Below are 22,199 nucleotides of genomic sequence, written 5' to 3'. Positions count from 1 at the left end.
TATTAATTTAATTCTTTCCTGTAAGCCCGTTGTTGTAAACTTTGCAATAATTATAAATTTTATATAAAGGTTTTTTACAAACTCTCTTGTGAAAAGGGTTCATCTTCCCCCTTTTGAAGGTTTGCCCAAACCCCAAAAACCACCACCCCCGTGCACCCGACTATGACATGAATGAAATCCCTACTCGCGTTTGAGTGTGAATTGAGTGCCTCATTCATCCGAGTGTAATCAGCGCAACAGTTTCAGCTATTTTGTTTCGCACACAACCGGATGCCCCGACGCGGTAAATCATGAAACTGTAGTTGTATGTAGACAACTTGAAACGATCTATCGTCTTATAACCGGAGCCTCTGGCGCAGTCCAGTGCGCGCAACGCAGGGAACTACACGAAATTGATAACCCAGCGAAACTCAAGGGGTTATTCTGTCAATCTTTATTACATGTCAGCCCGGTTAGTAGTGTTTTCTTTCAAAAACCGCATGCGTACCGAGTTCAATATACTCGAGAAAATAATTGTATTATTATTGAAACGATAAAAAACGACGTGTTAATTTTTTAATTACCAAACCATAAAGTCTGTGGCGGCCAATTTGTGTGACATCTCAGTGTAGAAACAAGCGGTTATTTTCATCGCAAAGTTGCATGATTTATATCGCCCTGTCGACGACGCTCGTTGAAAGTGAACGGATTTAGTGAAGTTGTGCGCTGTGGACACGAGAATACGGATTCTCAATATTGAAGAAAATTAACTGCAGCGAAAGTGAACGAGCGAGAAGCTCTGGAAGTACTTATACGAGATTCGTTGCCAAAATGTGAACGGCTGTATTCACGGTGGAGAAAGTAGCCTGGCAAAAGGTTTTGTGAAACTGTAATTTGTGTGAAATGAAAAGTATTTAAAGTTGCCAAGTTCAGAAGGTGAATCAAAATAAAGTGAGTTGGTTACCCATATTGCGTATACAAACTGCGATATGACTACGGGAATATTGATTAAGTTATCGCAACTTTTTATAACAGTACTTCGCAACACATTGAGTCTACCTTGAAAATTTCGAAAACCATTTACAGGACCTTCGTTTGTGACTTAGGCCATTCAAAGACTGAAGCCTTTCAAATAATTGCTTATCACAATTGCAAATAGTTTACTTTGCTAGTCAGCATCTCACTTTTGTTATTATTTATTTCCATTGTGCAAAACTGTATTTTTGAAATTCAAATACATGAAGCATGTTCCATTCACTTCTATGCCAAACAACAACAAGATTACGTAAAAACATCTCTACACACCCACAAACTGATTGCTGATTTTTTTCTCGGAAATCATCAATCGTACTGCTTACTGTGTGCTGCTCTGCGATTTCCAAAGTCCAAGCGAATCTACATTTACGTGTTTAGGTTCGTCAGCCAGCGGCACATATTCCATCGGTAATGTTGTTTTTTTTTGCCGATTCTAAACCGGTCAAGAGGACCGGGAAAATTTACTCCAAAATCAACATCTGCTGCTCGAAACTGGCCCCGCACAGCACCCCGCTCCATTAGTAATGACGCACGAGCAGCATTTTAATGGCGTTCGAAGCTTATTTTCAGAGTTTTGGCGATAAAATGTTCCGCTATTTACTTGTAATATCTTGTGAAATTTGACGAATGTATCGCGTGTTCATGTTTCATGGCGCCAATTCTTGTTTGAAATTTGGTTTGCTCATACTATCAGCAGACTGAGCCAAACCTAGGCCATATAAAAAATTCACTCAGCAGAAAAAAGGTTATTAATTGTGCACCGTTTGAATTCGATTGACGTAAAACTGTTATTTTCTTACCTGTTCTTCCGGCCTGTCGGTCGTTTTTATCTATACAAATTGCAGTTCCGTTTACAACTCCTTCGAAATACCTTCTACAAACAGCAGGTAAAACCCAAGGAAAAGGTTCATTACCAATTTCCGCCTAGTGCCCTTTAGTGTCAACCGTTATCACATTGCAAGTGAAGAAAAGGTTCTCGCAGCAAAGCTAAAAAGAAAGCACACACCAGTATTTATCATCAGTGAAGGCAGATTACCAATTTTGCTCTCGCAATTGCATCACTAAACGCAATCTAAAATGGTCATCAACCGTTCCGGACCATCGGTAGCGACGCTCAGGTCGCAGTTCCTGTTTCCCCGGCGTAAGGTGAGTTGTGATCAACTTTCGTATTTTATGTAGCCTAACATGTCTGTTAAAATCTTCACCACTGTTAGTCACTTCGACAAAGCATTCCGATTGGAATGTGCCATGTCGTGAGTTCGTAACTCGTTGATCTATTATTCGCACGAGGGTTTTTCTACTACTACTGAATGATGAATCAAGACTAATAAGAGAACATTTTATAAAATATCTCTATTAACTATGAAGGGATCGCGCGCCCGTGGTTCCATGATTTTCCTTGATCTGACAGTAGTAATTTTTATGATTACTTTTATGTATCACATAGTCTCCCAAACCTTTTTAATGTTTCGATTAACAAAGCTTATAGAGCCGATTGGTACGTGTCTGGATTTTTCTTGGCCATTAACTGTCTGTCAATGGTTCGAAACTCAACTTTTGTGTGTTGAATATCCTGTGTATAAATTATTATCTTCTTTTCTACAATGATGAACAACCAAATCTAGCGTGAGGGGGTAACTTCTCCCGATGATAATCGCAAAAACTGTTATACTGAGACTGATTAGTAGAAAGAACGAATATAATAATTATATCCACAGGCGGGCGGGCAGCAAGAGTAATTCTTTTTAAATAACGCACCCGTACATCGTCAGCCTAGTCAAGTTAAAAATAACTTTTCTTCCTTATCGACTATGCTATAAAAAAGGTTAACGTTTCTTAGGATGAGAATATTATTGTGTTCGACAGATGATTTTGAGTTACTTTCGAGAATAAATATTCATACGCTCTAACAAATGACTTTTTTGTTTTTCTCTACTGAGAATTACCTTCGAACAAAATAAAGGGGGAAATAAGTAACCTATCATTTCAAATCTAAAAGAGTCACGCGATCGTGTGATGCCGGGCTTTTGCTGCCGTACCTAGAAGCAAGAAACAGCTGGTTTGAGAGTGTTGGTTGCCATAAAAAATACAACCAACACAGAACAGGTCAGTGAATTTATACTGCACCCGTATGAGTGTGTTGAGGACATTTGGCCTGTGTTGTGAGTTGCTTGCCGTGATGATGAACCAAAACAAACACTAAACAAAGGATGGTCTGACGGAAGCCGTCTGCCTCCTATGTTTATGCTTTCATTTCGGCAACAATATGGGCGGAATTTGCGGTGATTTAAAAAATGAATTTCTAATCTCAGTTTTGAGTTGGCACAGGTGTGCCAAACATTATTGATACAACCAATGACGTACAATTTGGTTGTATATTTACCTGTGAAGATAATGTCGAATTTGTTTTTACAGTGGTTCTTTACCGTTTTCAGTTTGGTTGCATTGGTTCACAATTTTAGTGCAAAAGTGCTACATAAAAACAATTCCCGAGCAAATATGTTTACAAAAAAATGAAACATATTCACTTCTCTAGCTTCAGCCCACACCGCATAAGACGTCGTGGCTTGGAAACAAGCAAAACAGTTTCGAACTTCATTAGCGGTTTTTTTTGGGTTTTCACTTCCATTCCATTTTTCAACGCATCCGCCGGTCCACGCAACGCGCAAAAGCTTGTCAAGGACTTCCACGAAAAAACCGTATTAATGTGTTACCCAAACAAGGGTGTCTATTAAACGGCGAAGTGAGAACACGCGGCCAAAGTTGGATTTCATTCATGGCATTTGACAAGCGGAGGTTGTATTGGTTGCGTTCAAGCGATTTGTTTTGTTCTGTCTATTCATTTACGTATTGTCGTCACAATTGGCTGTAGCGTGGCAAACGCAAACCGGATGCATATTAATTTAATTTGAGCTCGCGAATTGGGTAGTATCAATCGAAATCTTACACTATTGCGAAATAAGTTAGTTTCCATTGTCTCGTTGTCATTTTGAATGACTGTGTGCGTATCAGTGCTGATAAAAGTCATTTTCCCCAGCAAAATTCTTCGAAAATTACAGCCAATCAATTTCAATTTTCACCTACAATGATCGCAGCACTCTTTCAGATACACTAGATTTTCGTCCTTGTATACTCAGATGAAATAGATCGCGCACATCGTTCACGATTACGGAATAAAATTTGACGACAAATCCAACCAAATGATCTTCACTTCAAAGCGAAAAAGAAAAACAAATAGTCCACTCAACCAAATTAACCTCACCGAAACACTTTTTCACTGTCACTGACCGATGCCTTGACAATCTTCGTTAACTGATAAACTGATTTTGTTGTCTTGCTTTCATCGCATGAAATATAATGAGGTGTTTTGACAGTTCACTTCCATGCAAGAAGCGGGAAGGGAGAACTCTGAAAGGATTGTAAAAAAATAACGTTTATGAATGCTTTTTTCACTTTCACTCAAGAGTGTCAACAAATATCAACCCTGGTGCGTATACAACATTGTTTATGGAAAAGCTGCAAATACCTCAATGGGTTTTTCGATCCGGCAGAAATACTGTACTCAGAAAAGTTGAGATAAAAAATTGTTTAATGCTAAAAGCATAAAATAAATCCCTAATTTTATATCTTCACAAAGTTGTATAAATAACTTGTGCGAAAGATATTTGCCTGAAATATTTATCGTTTTATATCATTTGCCAATGTATGTACCTACTTATGATTTTATACCATTCATTTCTAATCAAAACTTATTACAACTCGTAACTGTGCTCTTACCACTAAAACCGGAAAAAAACTAATAAATTTAAAACATAGTACTTAAAAGTGAAAATGACGATTAATACTACATGGAATAAAAAGTTCTCGGCATGTCACAAAGATAGCGTTGTGAATCGAAAATCTTTGAGGATGCCCGATTGCCACAACATTAACTAGAATGCTGTCGGAATTTCTCAAGTGCCGCTACTTCTGTTATTCTGGTTACATGGTAAAAAGTGAATTTCGTGTTTTAAAACTCGTCAAGCGAAGCAATGGAACACCTGCTCCAGCTAATTCAACCGTAAAGTTTTGGTTTGCTTAATTTCGTCGTCCTGTACCATGAACCATTCTCAGGAAGGCTAAATGAGGCAGTAACGTCGGAAACTACCCAGAAAAAAATCAAGAAATCGTGCTAAATGACCGCAAACCGAAATCGAGCGGTCAAGTCAAGATCATAGGGATCTCAGAGGAACACGTTGATCATATCATTTATGAATGCGTACACCTAAAGAAATAGTGTGCGCGATGGGTGCCGCATTTCTTAACAATTGTATCAAACTTTCAAAGAGTGTCAGCCTTCGAAGGAGAATCTGATATTGATTACGCGCAATAGGAAGGATCTACTAATACACTCCGGTGTGCAATCAGCAGTCGACAGCCGCGCTTGTAACTCAACAATTAGCCTGTAAAGTATTGGCCAGTATTTTTTCTAATCGATCGATAGGAAGTCAAAGCATATGGCGAACAAAAAAAGTACAATTTCACCAAGACAACGCTCCCGCTCTTTATCCTCGCGAAACGACAGATAAATTTAAGGAATTGCACTACGAACTGGTTTATCGCCCTCCGTAATCACCAAATTGACCCCAAGCGATTATTGCCTGTTTCCTTGATTTAAATCGTTGCTCTTTGACAACCCCTAATGGAGAGGTAGATTTGAAAACAAGCGACTATTCTAATGGATTTGACGCGCAGCACTACGTAATGGGCATCAAATTGAGAGTATAGCGAAGAATAAAATCAGTTCTTACATAAAAAATATAGTTTTTTCTTTGGTAGACCAAACACTTTTTAGCCCATGTTGCATAGTAATTTATCCAAGTTGAACAATTTTAAAATTACCTTGAGGGCAGTGAGATTTAATAACAAAACCGAATTCTTGATGCCATTCTTTTTATTAATAGGTTTCGGAGAAAAGCTATTACTAACATCAAAACTTATCTAAGCAAGACATAAGCTACCATCTATAACAGTATAAAGATGTTTTTTTTTCTCCGAACACAATAAAATAATTTCATCCTTTTACGCAAGACAGACACAAAAACTCCTAAAAAGGTTATTTTACTCCCTTGAATAATTAGATTTTGATACAAAAATTCATGACAAATCTCAGATATTGATGCTTTAAGAAAGATTACCATAATGAACTTAATGATTGAAAATAGCTACACAAAGTAATGTAGGATTCTCAGAATCATGCAAATAGATAAAGTACAGACAATCAGTCATTACATTAACATTTACTATCCTATTTATCATATTATTTGAAATATTGCACAGTGGTACGAGAGCTCAAAATCGTGAACTTTTACAATTACTCTGCAAATACTGGTTTTATTGACAGAAGTATATGAAAAGCCTCAAAGAATGTCAATATATTTTAGATTGAAACTCCACCGCATTATTTTAATTTTTTAAATTTTTTTTTCTGATATTCTGATGTGTCTTGAATTTCAACATTCTCGAGAAAAATTTAATTCCAATGATGCAATATGATTTCAATAGTAATTTCGAATCTCTTGGCGACTAACATTCAAAATGCATCCCTCTAGAGATATTTCAATAGTAAGTTTGTAAGATTTGTTTTTTTTTTTTTTGAAAATATGTTTTTTTAGATATGTGTGTTCCAGCAACAAACATAGATTAATTAAAATATACTATCGATATACATAACTCATTCTTTGACATCAAAGAAATTGGATGAATAAAATTGATCGATGAAATAAAAAAAAGTGCATTCCAAAAGCTCAAACCGGAAAAAACGAAAGATAATAGCTATTCAACCAATCCTATGAATTGTAGTGCCCCTAGCCATTACCAAAACGCGATAGAGTGTGACAGTGTCGCATAGTAATTGCTCGCCGGGTTCATCGCTTTAACGTTATGTTTACGAGAAAACTCATTTAAGTCTCTGGAAAAAAAGTTAGCGGCTAGGAACACTAAAATTCACAAGAATGGTTGAATAGCCATCATCTTTCATTTTTTTTCCGGTTTGAGCTTCTGGAGTGCACTTGTGTTAGCCAGCGATAATTCAAAAATTCAGGTCATGTTCACATTCACGTAGATTTATTTCCATGGGTTAATAACTTCTAATTATAACTTACTAATAACTTCTAAATTATTCATATAATCTCTTTGATGTCAAAGTATGCGTTTTTATAAGAATAAGTTTAAGAATTTCTGGAATGAAATGCCTGAAAACATTTTGCAACATGCGGTTCAGGGATTGAGGAGAGTTGGCTAAATAATTCTCAGGGGCGACTCGTGGCTGTTCAACCTACCTGTTCAACTAGAAGTTCTAAAAATCAGAGTTTGGGGAAGTAACTACAATTTTATTCGCGAATAAAAGCAAGTAATTCCCTTTGTTACTATTTAAAAATAAAACTACAAAATAAGAAAATAAGATCAGGAATTTGGATTTAAGATTCATTTTCTGCCTGACGTCCGCATGTGCATTGCACAGGTTGCACCTATGGACGAGTTGCCCCTGATAATTCTGTAAGACAATGTGAGATTTGTTCGGTTCAATTTTCCCTACACTTTTACTCTTCAAAAGCACGGTTAAATCCTTTTGCAACTACAATTTATTTTAATTTTCAAACAAAAGTTGTTTTTAGTTATTTATAATTTATTCAACTATTAGTTATATGAATTACAGTGGAAAAAACAGGTGTAGCCCTAAAGATCAAACTGGAAAAATGAGAGATTATTGCTTTTCAACTATTCCTATGAGTTTTGGTGCCCCTAGCCATCGACATTTTTTCATAGACTTGAATGAGTTTTCTCGTAAACATAACGTTGAAGCGACGAACTTGGTGAGCAATAACTATGCGACACTTTGACGTAAGTTGACGCATTTCTGCACTGGTTAGAGGCACTAAATTCCACAGGAATGGTCAAAACTATAATCTTTATAGGGTAACTGTTTTAAGTTTAATAAGGGCAGTATTGTTTTCGCTCATGACGACCAGTGTTACTATTAGAAAAGTTGATGTTAATAACATGCGCTCTTTTATAAATAAGATATTGTTGATTGCATTATTCTCGCGAAAAATCCTTGTTGAAGTGCGTGGGTGCGTTTTTGTAGAGGACACTAACATGATTGGATATACCCGCGCACTTCCACAACGGTTTTCATGCCCCCTTCGAGATAAATTCAAACACAATCGACAATAGTGAACAAAATTTCTCCGCCGTTGAAAAGTACCAAGCGTGTGCAAAGCTACATCCCAGCTGATCGCATTGATTTCAAATGAAACTCATTAGCTTGCGGACAACAATAATGAATTGTCTTTGAATTTTTAAAGAGAAAACTAAGTGGATATTCGATTCAATATGCGTATTTTTCTAGTAAACAAAAGCATTTGAAATAAATAATAAACACACAAACTAAATTGTAATAGTATTGAATACATTTTACCACAAGTTTATCAGTAGATGTTTGATGCACCAACATGCTTGCCGGTATGTTGACGACGCGACACATATACCGGGTATAACCAGTTTTTTTAGTCTGGGTGGGCACCAACAGAACTAGACAGTTTTTTGCACCCAATCTCACCAAGCAAGCTGAAGACTGTTACCATCTATCCGCGCATCGCAGTGTGCATGGGGAGCAGGCTACTACGTCGTCTACTTCCTTCCCATCAGAGTGTTGCTATTCCCCTTTCTAAGGAATTCAGAATCGAATGGGTGTGAAACTAAATACCTGCGACCATCCACAGATCTCTTGCAATTACAGTAACCCCCGGTGTATTGGGCTTTTTATGTCAAACAATTGGGTTGTTGTTCCAGGTACAATTTTAGCATAAATCACATTCTGACAGTGCAGCTTCCGTCGACCGACGCCGTTAACGGGGGGGGGGGGGGTACACTGTATCAATGTGGTTGTATTACTATCTCTACAGCATTACACAACCCATTGTACCTTGTCCCACACGAGCACATAAAAAGCGTCGCACTTTACGCCACAACACATCGCGGCGACGAACAGCAATAAGCACCTACAGTGTGGCGCACACTTTATAATACCATTGTCAAACCGCGAGAAGCGTTGTTCATAGGACAGCATCGCGTAGCCACTTAGTATTGCTCGAAGCGGCCAACAGGTACCATCGTTTGTGTGACGATAGAAGCCTCTAGATTGCGTTTCGAATCTAAAGTTCGTGCTCAAATCGACCGTTCCGTCCGTGCTGTATCGTGTGAAAATAACGACCAGCCTAGCTAGCTTCCGTGTGTGTTTTGGTAGCGGTTTGCTTGACGACCAGGAAGAATAGAGCTACCGCCGCGTCGAACCGCGATTTAACGTGGTACCACTAAGTATCGCATTGTTTTAAACGTAAATTAAAATCAAAGGCCAGAAATCACGGCTCCAGTGCAGATACTTGCATTAACAGCATGAAAACTGGAATTGGGAGGAAGTCTATGCTTGCTCCTTTGTTTTATTGATTTCATAGCTAAAACTATACAAAAGAAGTTTGTGCCAAGAAAAATGAATTGACATTGTGTGTATATACCTTATTTCGTTTTTCAATCATTGAGTGAGTTGTTGATTTACGAATGGGTTAATCCAGATAAAGCCGCATACGTAGGGGAAGTAAAAATAGGAGAGCTGCAAGTTAGACTCTGCCTCGCACAACGTATGAATGAAAAAACAGGCTTGCGAAGGTGGTAACTTCAGCGCTGAAAGAACGTCAGTCGATTTCGTGTGGTGCGTATTTACTGTTGCGACGGTGGTGCAAGTTGAACGGGATAGAAGCTAATGTTGTTGGGCCACCGGTGGCGTGACGTTATAGTTGTAGGGGTAATTCCAAACAACTCAGCTCGGTTCAATATTTGTGTGCTATCCAATATGGAGATTCGAAATACAAATCAATCCAAGCGAATCGCTAAATATGGTATGCGAATTAAAAAGCTTTCTTTAGTTTTATTCATATTCCGCAAAATTTGTATAAACATTTTAATCTAGAATATGATGTACAAAAAGTTTCTTGTAGTTCAAATGAAACTTAGCGGAAATTTGGCATAATTTGACTACGGTTAGTAACTACGAAAAGGAAGCTTATCGCCGCCTGTGGTCCTGACTTGTAGACAAAAGCGACATTTTTTGCGCAATTACTGACATGCCGCGGTGTGTTCCCCAATCATACATTAGCTTGTCCCACTGACCGCTACGTGATAAGATAGCAAATTTTTCGTATGAAAAATAATTCAATGTATGTTTCTCGTTCGTTTTTGTGCGTGTACTAAAGAGAACCGTTTGTGAATGTTGTGCAGAGTTAACCGCACGCCGTGTCGAAATAAATTGGAAAGTTATGTACTACCTGCTGCGAAAGCTGTGACAAAGTATCCAATGCATTTTCGTTGTAAAGTGTACAAGTGTTCGAAAGGAATTTAGCAGCTGAACGTAAGAACTCTCATCACTTAAATACTAAACAAAAATTGACGCTTCGAACCACGATAATTTTTTCAATTTAGACCGCACTGAGTAGACTAACAATTAGAACCTGACACAAGTAAAGCAGTAGAATTGTTACGGATTACGCGTTGGAAGCAACGACAAAGAGGCTGAATTATTGCCCCAAATCTGAATAATGAGAAGGAGTTCCCTGAAGAGTGCGCGGAAGGACTTTTTCAAATCGGTTCGTGAATATTTATTTTTTCCTTTGTTTTGTGGGAACCAAACAATAGCTTATGCGCAAAATAAAAAAAAAAGTGAACAACTTTGTTCGCGTTTTGATGTTGAATTATTGTCAAATGGTCTGTAACTAACACGCCACAGTGATAAACGGCGACCATTCTCATCATGCCTTATGTTCCGTTGCTCACGTAGCTTAACCCCGTATGTTTTATGGTATTTATTCATTTTTGTTCGAACAGCTGATAATCGCTGCCGTTAGAGCGTGTTTTTGTGTAATGTAATTGATTGTTCTTATATATCACATCTAGACCAACTAATGGAATGTTATTAATTCACTCGTAATTGACTTTGGACTACCATTTTAACCCAGTCATACGCTTTTATGAATTCATCGCACTTTTTTTTTTATTTTAACTTGTACTATATTTAAATGACAATACTTTTTATCATTGCTTGACTATAACCAATAATGTAGAGCATTACTTCATGTTATTGAACACTATCCGTTATACCTAATCGTTGTAAAATGCATCCCTACAATATTTCTAACAAGAAATATTTGAACTCGTTAGCTCAATTTGCAAGTAACCTCTGAGGGAGTTTTTTTTTTTTTCAAAGTGCACAACGCTGTTTACAAATTTTATTACATGGTAAAGTGTTTTGCTGTAACTCCGCCTTTAGCAATTTGCAGCCCTTTTGGTATATCATCAGGATTAAAAGAAAACGTCGATTAAAATTTCAATTTTTTTATTTAAAAAATGTTCTCTGCTCTCTAGATGCACAATGTAATAAAAAACTTCTAATCTCATTGTTTTATTTTGAGCATCGAAATAAAAGTCCTTATACTCATCATAACTTGTTGAGGCAAATGCGTTATTACGCTAAAAATTCATATTGTCGTAATATTAATCAACTTTCTCCTAGTGAAACAAATTTGACGAGAAAAATTATTTAGCAATCAGCAATCCCTGAATGACTCACGATAGTTGTTATCCAACTAAAGCTCTAGCGCCTCACACATCCGTAGTACTTAGAATCATCGAGTGGGATGCTGACCTGCATGACTCACTATACATGAGTTTCGGGAGCCCGAAATGCAAAAAAGGAGCTTCTTTTTATGAGTGGCTTACAGTTGCGCAATCATTGATCACGCGCCGCGCATCAGTTGCAATTCCGGAGAAACTATCCTCATTGAATGAATGATATAATTTTTATTAGTTCAACTGACCATTATACAGTGTACTGATATTCACCGTGAAATTGAGCGCAGGCGACAGCAGGCGTGCTCCATATATATGCAAAAATACCCATGCACGCGGTTGAGGCTATCAGCAGAGCAAAAAGAGTCTGAAACAAGTACAGGCACGTATGGCATTTCCGGTACAGTGTTAAAGAGTTAAATGGACAATTAATGAGCCATTACTGTGCTCCAATAACGGCACCTTCTCTGCCGGGAAAAAGTATGGCCACAGGGTCTATCGTCTAACTAAAACATCCATGTTATTTGTTGTTCAGCTATTATGTCCAAAGAAATTAATTTCTGCGAGAAAATACAAATGAAACTAATAACAAAGTCTTCTACTCGCGCTGACGTGCTCACAGACAGGTTGTTATCAACGGGCATGTCAAAAAGGTTATGTAGGAAACCCTACTGACTTGTAATGTGTGGAAAGGAACAGTCAAACACGAGTTGAAATAAAAATATTTTGCTTGCCTTACCTACTTTACCAGCAGTTTAGAAATATCAAGTTTACGTGTTTTTGTGTAGTGAAGTAAATCGTTCCTGTATTTTAGCTTATTATTCTTAACGGAAACCTTCTAAATTAATTAATCAGCGAAAATACGTAAAACTGAATAGCATCCATAACCGATAGGTTTTTCCGTCCTAACCGCAAAAAAATAATCGGTAATCATATGCCAGAAGTGCCATTTCAACTTTTAGTACTATGCAGAAGAAAACTGATCGTGCGGCTCCATCAATTTAAATTTGCACTTTATACAGAGCGCCTCCATCACATGTAATTATAGAGTGCATTGTTATTATTAGGAATTGCAAAAAATTCAGCCGTCCTTACTTCTGAAATTCTACAGGAGAAGAACACCTGCATATACCGCTAAACAAATATAGCACTTAAACAATTTGCAATCACAAACATTCAACACAACAATAAAGCAAAACATTGATGATTGTCGGTTTTATATTATGGACATACTTCACGCGCCCTCGAGATTAAAACCTGAAAGTAAACATTTACGCTGATTTTTCGTAGCAATCACTTCGTAATTACCGATATCAGCTGATAACAACAGCGTTTTGATAACGCTTATTTTCTATCAGCACTCATTATTCGTCATTTAGAAACAATTACGATTTTCAAGAATTTCAATACTGGTTTACGTCCACTTGTTTCTATTTCCGATGCGGTTTGTTTATTGATAGATTTCGATAATTTCATTGACTGACAAAAATCCCTGAACAAAATTTTTAATCCATTTAACTCCTCAACCGACCGTTGTGAAATCATTATTCGAATGTGTTGGTAAGCCGAACAGTTGACACTGAATTTTGGAATGGTGTAAAACTAATTCCATATTCTGCCAGTTGCTGGCACTTGAAAACGTGTCCATCAACAACAGCGTCAACAAATGCCAACCGCATCGGTTTGTTCTTGCGCCCACACAGCAAGAATTTTAAACAAGCTCTTTTGAGGAAAAAAAATCTACATATTGCAACTAGTTCTCAACGAGCGACCAGTCTGCTCAGCTGGGAACATCGATTTCAATTGTGTTATTAAAATAAGCCTCAAACATACCGGGCAAACTCTTGAATGCAAACAAGCGGGCATTCTGGTTGGCGCTCCGTTGTTTTTTTTTTTAGGAAACACTTTGTTGTTTTGCTCAGTGTGATGTTAAATTTTTCAAGAGAAAAAAAGGTATGGCCTCATTGCCGTGATATACAACCTTATTTATTTATTCCCAACATTCTATTGAGATGTGTCACCTCGTCGAAGACTCAGACATCTAAAATTCTGATTGAAAACTAAACATGAAAAATAAAGGTTGTAGAGGCACTTCTAATGGCTTTTTCTTTGCTCAGGAATGGCATGGAATTTCCTTTCTTAGATAGTGAATTCATTCTCTATTATATTTTAACAAAAGTATAGAAAACTTTATGAATGCGACTCGTATATTTCAGACGTCGACATTTTTTGTTAATTGACTCAACATCTTCAACGAGCGGCGGCTGATTCTTATCAAAAAGACTCGTTTGCTGCAAAAAGCAATCGACAAAACCGTTGTAGTGCCGTTTGGATTTTTTAGCATGCAACAGAAAAAAACGATGCAATGCTCGTTGATTTCATCATCTACATTCTTGTTCCATAGTTAAGTGTTTGTCCTAATGCATCTCGTAAAGTGTTGAGTGAAAGACACATGCCTGATTAATCAGTGTGTCATGTAAAGATGTATTAAAAAAACAATTTCAACACTGCTGCTTAAATCGTTATTAGTAATTTAATAATTTTCGTGAAAAATAATGTAATAATCTTCTTAATAAATGATATTAATATTTTGTCCTTTATAATTTCACCCAAATATTCGCCACTTAAGGTTGCACTTTTTATCAATAGTAACTTTTTATGATAAATCGAAAACAACACATCCGACACAAAAAACGTCGAAAACAACAAAATAAGAATTCAAACGTGTTTTCAGGAAAAAATACATTGAAAGATAAAAAAAACTTAATGAATTTTTATTATAAATTATAGAATGCTAAGTTAGTAAAACCTTGCCTCCAGCGATAAACCCCAACACGCGACATGATGCTGGGGAGCGGAAATGTTACGAACTATGCTAATTGCCGAAATGACGTGTAATATTCATTAAATTCATCATCATTTTTTCACTCGGATTACAGAATTTGACATTTTTGACGTAGAATAACGGCTGTCGGCAACATAGGGATGCGAAATAAAAAGAAACGAAAACATCGACAGCGTCACGAAAATTGTCTACTTGCAAATGCTTAAAATACAGTCACTTTCCAACCGGTTTCCTTCATTATTACAGTGATCCATTAGCATATTAACTGTGCGTACACCAAAATGCGGAAAATTTTGATTGCGTGACTTTAACTGTTGTGCTACTGCAAAATGTAGAGCTTTGTGAAACCGCATTTCGACTAATCAAAGCTATCATAGAGAGGCTGGCCAGTGAACCGGGAAAAACGTGGGAATTTGAAAATGAATTTAGAAAAACCGGGAATTTCAATACCAAACCATTATGTTGGATTTAAACAATCTTCTATTTATATAAAAGACACGTTTTGTATGTATGTATGTTCCAGCATAACTCTTGAATGCCTAAACCAATTTCCACCATACTTTGCACACGTATTCTTTGTACAAAGGAAGTGGTCATAGAAATATTAAATAGAGGGAGGGGTCACCCATAAAGAAAGAGGGGGTCAAAAGTAATAAATTTTCATACATAATGGAAACCTTTCATCAAAATTCGATGATTTTCGGGTTCTTGGTCATATTTGGAGGCCGGAAGTTGATGTCCAGAGACCGAAACATGATGTTCGATGCCATTTTCAATCCAAGATGACAACTTCCGGTTTCTGAGAAGCCATTTAAAACTGTGGAAAACGTTCACAAACCCCCCCATATTGGTATTTTCGAAGCAAAAATGACTCTTAAGCACCGGTTATCGGTGTCTGACGATACTTTGAAACTTGGATTCCGGTTTCTGGAAATCTGCGAAAATTAATAATTGAATTATATACCTACTTGGCAATACGGGTATTTTCGGAATTGGAACGACGTTGTCATACGAGAATCGATCATGTATTTCTAAATATTGGCTCTTTTTTGAAACGTAGTGACGTCTGTTTGCAGCCGAAAATCGGCTTTCTTGCAAATGGTTCTAGAGAAGTGTTTCAAAACATTCCACCTACTTTGATCCGTTTTTGGATCGATTTCTTGACATATTTCATGCATGATTTGATAACGGAGAGCCCAATCTAGCGTTTCAGATGAAAAATATGCTTGGAAAAGTTGCCGATGGTCAAAAAAATTAATCAATAAAAATTTGATAAGAGCTTTTGAAATCCAGCTATTCATTTGAAAAAAAGTTTTGTGTGTATGTATGTTCCAGCATAACTCTCGAATGACTGTACCGATTTCAACCAAACTTGGCATGCGTCTTTGAACAGAGGAAGTGGTCATTGAAATATTGGGAAGAGGGAGGTGCAACCCCCAAAGAAGGAGGGGGTCTTAATTGATCAAAAAATCAGTTTTCATGCATTATGTGAACTTTCTGAATGAATACGATAGTTTTTAGGCCTTTGGTCATGTCTGGAGGCCGGAAATTGATTTCCAGAGACCGAGACATGATGTTAAAAAGAAGGAGGGGGTCTTAGTTTATAAGAAAGTTTGGTCTTTTAGTGCATTATGGGAACTTTGTGAAAGTGTACGATAACTTTCATGCCCTCAGGCGGTCATGGCCAGAGGTTGATATCCAGGAACCGGAACATGATGTCGAAAAGAGGAAGGCGCAACAATCAACAAGGGAATTTATAAGAAAGTCAGCTCTTTTAGTGCCCTATGGGAACTTTTTGAAAAAGTACGATAACTTTCATGCCCTCCTTGAATATATGCTAATATGTATATTTTCGATATCAAGATGACGTCCAGAATCCAAATATTCATGTCCGGCGCAAATTTTTAAATCGTACATGGCGGATTACATTTTCTTGAAAGGTTACTAAAATACAGAAGAATGCTTGGACGTTATATTGAAACGTTGTTTTGAAATCAATTTCACGATTTCTGCTTTCTGTCAAACTGTGTGAAACTGAGTAAAATGGTTAAATCATGACGAAATCTCTAGAAAGATAACTATGTTGAGAAAATGACAACGGGTGTCCAATGCTATTTTCAAATTCAAGAAAAAAAAAATATTCGTTTGGTATAGTAAGGGTTGTTTTTCTGCATTGGGAGTGATTCAAAACTTGAGAAAAATGTGGAGATAGTCCCCTTATCTTCAAATTGTTAATTAATTCATGAAGACTGATGTTTAACTATAGAGATGATATTGATATTGTTCACACAAAAAAGTAAAACGAGAAGACAAAGCAAGCAATAATTTTCGCTATCAGTGTTGAGCTCAGGCTATTGATTATGTAATTTCAGTGTAATAATCGATACCGTCGAAGATGCTGATAAGGCCATCAAGTTTTCCAACGGAATTTTGAACTCACTCGACCCAGCTGGAATGTCTCCGCATCGATTGCAAAAAAGGATCTTCAATCATATTGCAAAGAAATATCAACCCCCCGAAACTTTGCAACGAAACAAGGCGTCACAGGGACGATCCATTGAACAATGTGAGGTAGATTATAGACCGCCGTGTTTTCCCGCGGTTCATTACATGTCGCTTGCTCGAGGGTTGGCTCACCTGCAAATTCATTCACTTCAGTTCCTGATGAAGAAACGAAAAAGGTGGTATATAAGCAAGTTTGTAACAAAAATAGAAATATTATTTGAAATGATGAGTTGGAAAAAATATATGAAAATATAGAAAATTATAGAAAAAGCAGAAATTTGTACATGAGCAAGGCCGGGTACATTCAGCTAGTAGTTAATATAATACTTTGGCATTAAATTGCTAAAAAATATATATTGACCTCAAGAGGGACGAAAAACTTAACTATGAAAAAATATCCTAAACTTAAAATTGCAACAAAGGCGTCGGCCTAGCGTACTTGGTAACGTCTACGTCAACCACGCTGGTACTCTGGGTTTGAATCCTAACGCCGGCATTGGAGTCGATGGATGTGGGGCTGCGTGATCCACTCACAACCAACCCAAACCCCAAACTGGTCTAGATTCAATCCTAGCTGACACCGGGAGATTATCTGAGGCGGCAAATCTTGGGAATCATGCCTTCCATCGCATGAAGAAGTAAAGCTGGTTGCGCCGGTCCGTTGAAATGAATTTAGAAAATACCTTACGGCCTGACATGTCATATAAAGATTTCAAAGAATTAGTGTTTCGAAAGTCCAAAAGTAACGAAAATAATTGTAAATTACTTCCAAATTTATGAAATATTAATTTGCAGGCTTAAGAATGCAAAAGCTTTATTTTCAATTGTTACTCCTCCAAACCAACAAGACATATTCTTAAATAAACCTGGAAACATGAAACGTAAGGAAGATGAAAAGAGTAAATTAAACCTATTAATATTATCAAGCCAATCTAGAACTGAGCCTAAAAAAGTTCCTTAAAAAATCTTGAGGCTATAACAGACAAAATAAAAACAAATTTAAATCCTATCCTTAAAACTGATCTAATTCTTTTTAAAAATTCAATTAGAAACAAACAAAAAAAACGTCCTTTTCGAATACTCCCTTTAGGGATTATATACCTTACTAGTTTGCAAAAAAACCGGAAAAAAATTTATTACATTATTTTTAAATACAACATCTTGAGAACATTTCCACAAATTTTCATGAAGATCTGAGCAATAGGAAGTAAGTTAGAGCGATTTGCAACGCGCCTCGCCACGGCCGCATAAGCTAAACTTGAAACTTTACACGCGATTATCTCGGAATAGTTTTTTCTGGGAAATGACTTTGCCGTGATCCTGATTGCGGGAAAACTACTGAACCGATTTCCTTCATCTTTTTTTTAAATTTTCGTTATGAAATTTACCGGTCCTTGAACGATCGCTTCTTGAAACATGCCGTTACATTTTGCCGCAAAAAAATTTTTCATGCAATTTTTTGCGCACAAAACGTGCATTTTTTGGGAAAAACGTTCCCGTTTGCACTGAAAACAAAATACTCATACAAGCGATCGTTCAAGGACCCGGCACACTTCTAAACTAATGAAATAATATGAGTTTTTTGATTTCGGTTGATCCGCTGAGTCTCTATCAGGATCACCGCAAGCCTCTGCAAAAAAAAATAGCGTTTCGGGGAAACGGCCATTACTCAAATAATAATTGGTATATCTCAAAATCAAACTTATTTTCTTGTTGTTGATAAACTTTACTTTCAGAAAAATACCACTTTGATGCAAGGAAAATGGTGCTATGCACTTAAAAATAAATTCAAACTTCCCTCATTTTTATCGACCAAAAAGGTATATAACCCCTTAATGGAAATGTTTTATATTTTATTTCTAAATAATATTTAGATTAATATTATAAATTTAATTATGCTTGAAATTCGTAATTTAGCTTAATAATAATAAATAAAATTTCTCAAGGTTTGAAATGATAGAAAATGATTTCAAGGAATTGTTCCGAAGCTCAGAAGCAGCCAAAATGATTCTGAATAAAATTGAACATTTACGAGAAAATATTATGAAGGCTTGGAAAAGCAGAAACTGACTCTACCAAATGCCGAAAACCTTAACCAGAAAGAGCAGAATGTCAGAAACAGCAAATCGCTTTAGTTAAACAGTTTATTTGGACCAGTGCTTAATTTTTGAAAGTCAAAAATGTGTTTCATCAATAAATTAACGTTGTTGTACTTATTTATTTTTGCAATTTTGAAAACCGGGAAAAACGTTAATTGATAACCGGGTATTTGAAACTGGAAATCCACTGTCCACCCTATAAATATCAGGCGCAACTCTCAGTGTCAGCCTAAATCAAACTAAACAACTAATCACTACCTTTCTTCTCCACCACAGATTTGACTTTGTAAGCGATGGGTTGTTGTTGTTCTACTAGCTAGAGCTAGACACGTCAGCAGAAGTTGACGAAAACAATTTATTTTTTATTCAATGCACAAAACCATTAAAGAAGAGTACAGCGTCACTAGTATAGTGCATGAAGATTACGAGTAAGCTTGAGCAAATACCGGCAGCAGCAAAATGCACACACCGGCACAGCTGAATGTTTCGGCTGCCAGCATATCGGGCTATTTTCGCGATGTCTTTTTATTATTTTTACCAGTCCCTAAAAAATTTTTCTTTTGTCCAGTGATTTAATTTTCGATATAAAAATATTATATTACAAATACGACACAAAAATCTGATTGTTTTTCTGGGTGATATTCGTTAATTTCAGGTTATAGTTAAAAAATTATTTGGAATTTTACTATTCATTAATCTGACAATTTTACATCGATGACGATTGAGCAGAAAATGCTTTCATTTATTTTTCTCTACGCAAAATAATTTGTTTCGGATTGCTTTTAGCGGAAAATGTTGTGACTTTTGCTATGAGGAACGTTGAGATGAATGGAAAAACGGGTGCTTCTTGTCCTGAATATTCTCGATCGACCAATGACCTTTAATGCCAGAAAAGTAAATGAAAGTAGCTCTAACAAGGACATTTTTTTTCTTTTATATGGGGGGATGTTTTGTGAGGGGTAATTATTTACTAATATTTATTAAAATTTTATTTTGTGTGTTCTGGTACAAACGGTGACATATGAACACTATTACATATATTTTATATTTTATTTCATTAATAGATTGTAATTGCCTTCGCAGTTAAGTAATTGACAAGAGGATGACTTATTGGGAACTGGATCGACCAGCAGCACTGGTGGTTGTAAATCATCTTCCACAGCACTAGATTTTGGATCTTTCGTCTATGGGGGGAGAACCGTAATACAAGCAGGTCTCCAACTATGTGAAAATTGTAAACAATTGTTGTCGTTTCGACCACATATTCTCAATTTTAGTAGTAGAAATGAGTTTTCCACATGTCACTTGTTAGTTTACTACGGGATGCTTTTTACTATTAGGAGCTGCTAGCGCCATAATAGGAAAATACAGCATCTTTGATTGGTTCGCAGTCACTTTACAAAACGAATAAACAATGAACTGTCACGAAATTGGCATACCTACTGTCGTTTTCGTTCAAAACTAGCTCAACTCATAATTCAGAACTTCGAATGAATGAATGAATTTCGCCTACCGGGAATTGGAGCACGAGATGAATTTCTTTACCATGACCAAACCTTATCGTGCTGGCTTAGGAATAGAAATGAAGTTAAAATTTCTGTTTGCTACCTTTTATACCAGACTTTGGAGACAAACTTTCAGAGAAGGAGGAGTCTCGAAGACGACAGAATGGGAGTAAAAACGAAACGTTTAATTATCGTTGTTAATAGTTGTTCTGGTCGCAATCGAAAAACAAACACTAAGACTACAACAAAATCAAATAATTTTGAGGCTTAAGAGAAAATTTCCCTCATTATAATTTGCCAATGAATGAATTAGATAAAAGTATATTTCACAGTCATTTTAGAAAATATAAATATAAATATAAATATAAATATAAATATAAATATAAATATAAATATAAATATGAATATAAATATAAATAAAAATATAAATATAAATATAAATATAAATATAAATATAAATATAAATATAAATATAAATATAAATATAAATATAAATATAAATATAAATATAAATATAAATATAAATATAAATATAAATATAAATATAAATATAAATATAAATATAAATATAAATATAAATATAAATATAAATATAAATATAAATATAAATATAAATATAAATATAAATATAAATATAAATATAAAAATAAATATAAATATAAATATAAATATAAATATAAATATAAATATAAATATAAATATAAATATAAATATAAATATAAATATAAATATAAATATAAATATAAATATAAATATAAATATAAATATAAATATAAATATAAATATAAATATAAATATAAATATAAATATAAATATAAATATAAATATAAATATAAATATAAATATAAATATAAGTATAAATATAGATATAAATATAAATATAAATATAAATATAAATATAAATATAAATATAAATATAAATATAAATATAAATATAAATATAAATATAAATATAAATATAAATATAAATATAAATATAAATATAAATATAAATATAAATATAAATATAAATATAAATATAAATATAAATATAAATATAAATATAAATATAAATATAAATATAAATATAAATATAAATATAAATATAAATATAAATATAAATATAAATATAAATATAAACATAAATTTAAATATAAATATAAATATAAATATAAATATAAATATAAATATAAATATAAATATAAATATAAATATAAATATAAATATAAATATAAATATAAATATAAATATAAATATAAATATAAATATAAATATAAATATAAATATAAATATAAATATAAATATAAATTTAAATATAAATATAAATATAAATATAAATATAAATATAAATATAATTATAAATATAAACATAAATATAAATATAAGTATAAATATAAATATAAATATAAATATAAATATAAATATAAATATAAATATAAATATAAATATAAATATAAATATAAATATAAATATAAATATAAATATAAATATAAATATAAATATAAATATAAATATAAATATAAATATAAATATAAATATAAATATAAATATAAATATAAATATAAATATAAATATAAATATAAATATAAATAT

General features: G+C 34.6%; 1 protein-coding gene across 8 annotated transcripts in view; it reads left to right on the top strand.

The window, feature by feature from the left end:
* LOC129721250 (NAD(+) hydrolase sarm1) overlaps window positions 1–22,199 on the top strand; it is a 91,544-nt gene that overhangs the window by 40,265 nt on the left and 29,080 nt on the right. Inside the window, exons 1-3 of one of the 8 annotated variants that reach the window (XM_055673587.1) lie at window positions 9,140–9,763; window positions 10,305–10,459; window positions 10,531–10,694. The exons of 3 other annotated variants lie outside the window; for them this stretch is intronic. In XM_055673587.1, coding sequence (XP_055529562.1) covers window positions 10,647–10,694 — 48 coding nt within the window. In that variant the 5' untranslated portion in view covers window positions 9,140–9,763; window positions 10,305–10,459; window positions 10,531–10,646. Of the gene's footprint in view, window positions 1–373; window positions 931–1,859; window positions 2,161–9,139; window positions 9,764–10,304; window positions 10,460–10,514; window positions 10,695–22,199 lie in introns of those variants that run through there. 4 more of the 8 variants (XM_055673586.1, XM_055673589.1, XM_055673590.1 and 1 more) reach the window with 4 other exon arrangements.

This window comes from Wyeomyia smithii, chromosome 2 (genome assembly GCF_029784165.1).
Source record: "Wyeomyia smithii strain HCP4-BCI-WySm-NY-G18 chromosome 2, ASM2978416v1, whole genome shotgun sequence".
Lineage (NCBI taxonomy): Eukaryota > Metazoa > Arthropoda > Insecta > Diptera > Culicidae > Wyeomyia > Wyeomyia smithii.
The sequence above is the reverse complement of the archived record's forward strand: the minus strand, read 5'-3'. Positions and strand labels throughout refer to the sequence as shown.